This window comes from Sus scrofa, chromosome 7 (assembly GCF_054392235.1).
Source record: "Sus scrofa isolate SSC_HxYL_T2T_F1_AM1 chromosome 7, Sscrofa_HxYL_maternal_Yorkshire_Landrace_v2.0, whole genome shotgun sequence".
Taxonomy (NCBI): domain Eukaryota; kingdom Metazoa; phylum Chordata; class Mammalia; order Artiodactyla; family Suidae; genus Sus; species Sus scrofa.
The window spans coordinates 87219907-87226437 of NC_139389.1; the positions used below are offsets into that span (position 1 = coordinate 87219907).

General features: G+C 38.6%; 1 protein-coding gene across 1 annotated transcript; it reads right to left on the reverse strand.

The window, feature by feature from the left end:
• Positions 1 to 3912: 3912 nt before the first annotated feature.
• Positions 3913 to 4857, reverse strand: LOC100156306 (olfactory receptor 11H4). Its single transcript, XM_021100007.2, has one exon. It carries the CDS (start codon positions 4855 to 4857, stop codon positions 3913 to 3915), a length of 945 nt encoding a protein of 314 aa, XP_020955666.1.
• Between the last annotated feature and the right edge of the window lie 1674 nt (positions 4858 to 6531).

Consider the following 6531-nt stretch of genomic DNA (forward strand, 5'->3'; position numbering starts at 1 on the left):
ACAAAGGAAAATTTGTAGGGCTAAACTTCTAGAAGTTTAGAAAGCAAAACCCTAAAAGCTTCTAGGGTTGCTTCATTTTTCCCCAATAAATGACACAGAGAGGAATAAGTCAGTGAGAATGCTCATTGTGATAAGTTTTGTCTTTCTCCACAATTTTTCATCTTTAGAAATTGTACATCCAGGAGTTCCCGTCGTGGCTCAGTGGTTAACGAATCTGACTAGGAGCCATGAGGTTGTGGGTTTGATCCCTGGCCTTGCTCAGTGGGTTAAGGATCCGGTGTTGCCGTGAGCTGTGGTGTGGTTTGCAGACGCAGCTCGGATCTCATGTTGCTCTGGTGTAGGCTGGTGGCTACAGCTCCGATTCGACCTCTAGCCTGGGAACCTCCATATGCTGCGGGAGCGGCCCAAGAAATGGCAAAAAGACAAAAAAAAAAAAAAAAAAAAAAAGTACATCCAGTATCTAATAAGTATCTCTAAGACTCATCCAAGGATAAAAAAATGTTAATATTCCACAAATTCATCCTTCAAAAGCCTCAGCAATAATGTGATGGAACAAAATATTCCTATTAAATTGAGGTAAAATTATATGTACCGACTTTGAAAGATACCATGATATTTTACTGAGTTAAAAAATATTCTTTTAACTGATGTTTTTCGAGCTCTACTGTTTGCTAGGCACAATGCTATGAGCTTCAAAAGTGTTGACTCATTAATAACCCTATGACATAGCTATTATTTATCATCTCACTTTACAGGTAAAGTAGCCGAAGTCTGTAGCATTCAAGAGACTTGCCCAAGGTCACACAGCAAGCAGATAAGTTAGGATATGATAAATCTGACTCCAGTGTTTGTACTTTAACTAAGGCATTAGCTTTGTGTACATATGTATATGTATTACCTGGCAATGAAGGCTTGCATGAGCATAGTGAAAATCCAGGAGAATAAGTAGTAACTTATTCATGGTAAATTTGAAAGACATGAGAGGGTAACACACATGCTGAGAACCTCCTATATATTCTTACTGCGTTTATGGGCCTTACATAACTGTCTTTAATTCCTTGTGACATTGTTAAAAATATGTTACATATCCATTTTGTAAAATAAGACCCTATGAATCTTAGTATTAAGTCTCTTTCTCAAGTTGCATGAAGATGAGAAGAGGCTCTCAGGTTTAAAGAGCACTCTAAGCAAAGGTGTGGAAATGATAGGGGGTGGAGTAGTTAAGTGACTATTACATGTTGGGAAGCAATGGAAAACAAAGTAGGGTTAGTGGGTCCTATGAGATGTGCTGACTCTGAGGACCAGAGTGAAGGACTGATGCGGATGAGAGTGAAGGTGGAAAATCCATCATCATTGTACATTTCTTCATTGCTTGACTTTGTTAAAACAATTACGTATTATTTTTGCAAGTAAAAAATTGAGATACAAGTATTTAAAAATATTTTGAACTCTTATTCTATGTTAGATATTGTACTATTATTGATTCCCAGTGACACAAAGACCCTCAGGAACACACCTGTAGTTGAACAAAGATGGGCTTTTTGCAAAGAGAGAGAGATAATATGCCATGAAGAACATGGGGTATCTCAGCAGAAAAATGTTAGATGGGATTTATTATATGAATGGAGCTTGTGTTAGGTGACTTCAGGGAGAACTTAAGGGAGTAGATAGATATTTTTATCTGGATGCTGTCAGAAAGTGGAAGAAAATTCTATGATTATCTTAAGTGTTATCTAGAAGGCACTTGGGCTAAAGCCTTACTTAGTAAAGAGACAGCAGTCACTCATACTAGCCTAAAGAGGGAGGATGTTTGGTTATTTTTTGTGGTTGGGACAGTGTTCTTGATTTTGTCTATGATCTGAGGTGACTATAGAGTGACCTTATTTCATCTTGATCCATCATGCTCACATAGTGACCTTGTCTGATGTTGACATTCTGTGAACTTGTTTATGTTCAACAGGATTACACCATGGCCTGGGTGATCATTCCAGGCCAGCTCCTAGATTCCAGGGACTGCTTTCCTTTCTGTCACTTTGTGTTGGGGATCCAGAAATGAAAACAGGAATTCCTGTCCTTCAGGGGCTCTCTCAAGGAGAAGTGCATGTAAATAAATTATACTACAGTGTGGTACGTGTAATAACAGAAGTGTTAAAAGCAACACATTATTATTTATCATGTATTCAAGTTTTATTTCAAATTTACCACAAAGGAACTATATTCCTAAGAAAATATGTTGACAGTGTCTTCTGGTTGAGAGAGTTTTTCCCTCTCTTTTTCTTTTATTTATTTTTATTTTATTTTATTTTATTTTTTTGTCTTTTTGCCATTTCTTGGGCCGCTCCTGCGGCATATGGAGGTTCCCGGGCTAGGGGTGGAATCGGAGCTGTAGCTGCCAGCCTACGCCAGAGCCACAGCAACGCAGGATCCGAGCCGCATCTGCGACCTACACCACAGCACACGGCAACGCCGGAACCTCAACCCACTGAGAAAGGCCAGGGATCGAACCCGCAACCTCATGGTTCCTAGTCAGATTCGTTAACCACTGCGCCACGACGGGAACTCCTCTTTTTCTTTTAATTGAGAGTGTGTTTAGATAAGATTGTTAGAGTAGGTCTAAGAAAGAAGTGTCTATTTTTAAAAAAGATTATAGAAAGATCTCACGGTTTGTTAAAAGTCATTGCACCTTTAATATACATTAAACACATGCAGTCTTTTTTGTATATCAATTATACCTAAATAAAAATTGTTTTTAAAAAGTCACTGTACCTTTAACCATTTGGTATAGGTCCTTAGACTCGTCCTCAAACTGATGATTAATCTTTCAGGAAAGTATAGTTTCTCTCATATAGCAACCTTATTTTATCATTCCAATAAGGACAGCCTTTTTTTTTTTTTTTTTTATTAAATTTTATTTTCCCACTGTACAGCAAGGGGGTCAGGTTATCCTTACATGTATACATTACAATTACAGTTTTTCCCCCACCATTTCTTCTGTTGCAACATGAGTATCTAGACATAGTTCTCAATGCTATTCAGCGGGATTTCCTTGTAAATCTATTCTACGTTGTGACTGATAAGCCCAAGCTCCCGATCCCTCCCACTCCCTCCCCCTCCCATCAGGCAACCACAAGTCTCTTCTCCAAGTCCATGATTGATTTTCTTTTCTGAGGAGATGTTCATTTGTGCTGGATATTAGATTCCAGTTATAAGTGATGTCATATGGTATTTGTCTTTGTCTTTCTGGCTCATTTCACTCAGTATGAGATTCTCTAGTTCCATCCATGTTGCTGCAAATGGCATGATGTCATCCTTTTTTATGGCTGAGTAGTATTCCATCGTGTATATATACCACATCTTCCGAATCCAATCCTCTGTCGATGGACATTTGGATTGTTTCCATGTCCTGGCTATTGTGAATAGTAGGACAGCCTTTAAAAATGTTTACTGCTTGTTGAAATCCAGTGAACTAAGGTTTTAGCAGTCAGTATAGGTATTGAAGCTGGGCACACTTCCAGGAAAAAAAACACGGTCTCTACTACTCAAGAGTGTGGACTAAAAGACCACCTTACATATCTCCACATTATTCTTTTTTTTAAAAATTAAAATTAATTTTTTTTTGGTCTTTTCAGGGCTATACCCACGGCACATGGAGGTTCCCAGGCTAAGGGTCCAATCGGAGCTGTAGCCACTGGTCTATGCCACAGCCACAGCAACATCAGATCCGAGCTGCGTCTGTGACCTACAACCACAGCTCATGGCAATGCCAGATCCTTAACCCACGAACGAGGCCAGGGATTGAACCCGCCACCTCATAGTTCCCAGTTGGATTAGTTTCTGCTGTGCCACGACAGAAACTCTGTATCTCCATATTATTCTTCATTAGAACCTGGAAGTCTTTGGCATGTCTTTGGCTCATAAATTTTGACTATGTCTCATTCCAAACAGGACATTTTTCAGGGCCAGTTTCATGTCCTTATTACGAAGACTATAGATCAGGGGATTAAGAAGAGGAGTCATTACTGAGTATACCAGTGTGAGGATTTTCTGCATCAAAGTTGAGATGCCATATGTTGGACTCACATACATTACCATGACTGTCCCATAGAAAAGAGACACCACAGCTAAATGAGAACCACAGGTGGAAAAGGCCTTTCTCCGGCCAGCGGCAGAAGGGACCTGAAGAACCACTTTGAGCAATACAGTATAGGATCGAAGAATGTACAGAATAGTGGAAAAGAGGACAAGGGAGCTCTGAGTATAGAAAATAAGTTCAGTGATGGGGGCTGGAGCACAGGACAGAGCCATCAGTGGGTCCATGTCACACAGAAAGTGATCAATGATATTGGGTCCACAGAAGGGAAGTTGGGAGATGAAAAAAATGGGGATTGGGTAGCCAAGGAATCCAATGAGCCAGCACAGAGACACCAGCATTCCACAGAGCTTTGCAGTCATAATGGTGGGGTAGTGCAGTGGGTGGCAGATGGCCAAGTACCGATCATAAGCCATTACTGCCAGGAAGAGACATTCAGCTGTGCCCAGGGAAAAGAAGAAATAGAACTGCAGGAAGCAGCCAGAAAATGAGATGGCCTTGGTTTTGGAGAGAATATTGATTAGCATGTTAGGAACAGTGGAGGAAACATACCAGATCTCAAGGAAGGCAAAATTTCCCAACAGAAAGTACATGGGGGTGTGCAGTTGTGGCTCCCATCTCACTGCACAGATAATGGCTCCATTCCCCAGCAAGGCCAAGGCATACACCACTAAAACCAGTGAGAAGAGAAAAATCTGTATCTCCCAGCAACCAGGGAATCCCAGGAGGACAAACTCAGTCACGATGTGTGTTGCTGACCTGTTCATGGGTCTTAAATCTACGAGGAAGAAAGACACGAGTGTTACCCAAGTTGCTTTGCTTCCTGAATATTTTAAAGATTTTTTTGAAAGAGAACTTCAACACTACAGGAAAATATATGAGATATTCTGAACGCAGGTGGGAATAAATATCATTTTTGAATTGACCGTGGTTCTAAATCTCAGTATTATTTTCCTAGAATCCAATGCAGCAAGATCCATATTAGTTTGTACAACCAGTGGTATACATTTATTTCTTTTTTACTTTGATCCTTAAGAAGAACACTTTTTCTGATTTTTGTCTGTTTCTCTAAAGTAGATTATGGATCTTCATGGACAAATTAATCTACTTCCTCTTATTTAGCATACCTTTTAAAAAAACCCCAGCAACATATATTTTGAGGACCACTAGTGTGAGGTTGAGCTAAGTTTTTGGCAACAGAACAGAATTAGTTGATATACACATGGAGATAAAACTTACTCCTGAACACTGGCTTTTCAAAATAGTCTAATCAACTGAGTTAGTTGTGACAAACATTACTATACTCAAGACTCAAGGCTGTTCCTAAATTTCCTTTAAAATTTTCTTTTAAAATAGTACTCTGACCAGTTGAGTGATACCTAAAAAAATACAAAAGACCCAGTTTATAATAAAGAATGAGAACATGATTTTTAAAATATCCCTATTTATAAATATTTATTTTCATGTTTTTACATATATAATACGAAAATGAACGTTTACATTCAGATCCAACCTAAATAAAGAAAATGTTGTTTTCAATACAAAGGTTTAGTACATTCAGTATTTTGGGGTAATAAAAACAAATAAAAGGATTTGCGATCACATGGGGTTTTGCCTGCAATTTTGTCTGGTAGAATTAATTTTGTTTTCTGAAAAGGAAGAGAAGGCATTTTAAAATATTTGGACAGGCAGGTGCTCGGTGGTATTTAAAAATTGAACAAAAATGTGTAAATCTTTGTGTTTAAACAACAGAGTAATCTTGTAATTGGTGAATATTAAAACACTTATTAAGAGTTAAAAATAATAATTTCAATATTGAATTTTCTTGTTCATTTCAAATCTCTTGCATTGTATATTGGAAGTCACGAGTCAAAACTTTGTTAGGAATGTGAGATAAAGACATTTGAGAGACAAAGAACAGAGAATTTGAAAGAAGGATCATGTATGACATTTAGGAACCAGGATTTGGACTAGGGGCTAGTACCATGTTGGGGGTTTTTAAGAAAGCATATGAAAAAGGAAGTTTGCACATCCAAGCTCTAATGCTTTCTAGTTTTCCAATCAATATTGAATTAATAAATACTTGCTTATCAGAGTTCCTGTCGTGGCTTAGCGGTAACGTGAGCTGTGGTGTAGGCCGGCAGCTACAGCTCTGATTAGACCCCTAACCTGGGAACTTCTGTACTCCACAAGTGTGGCCCTAAAAAGACTCCCCCCCCCCCAAAAAAAATTGCTTACCACTTTCACTGAATAAAGTGCTCAATAGATGATTCTCAGATTATTTATAAAGCATAACTAAATCATTTTCTTTGCTACAGGTCAGAACCTAAGTCTAGGCTCACAGATTTACACCAGACCAGAATCATAAGATCTGTGCTTCCTGTCCTTCTTTCTGAAAAAAATGAACTGTGTCTGCTTAATGTGAATGACACTAAGTGTTC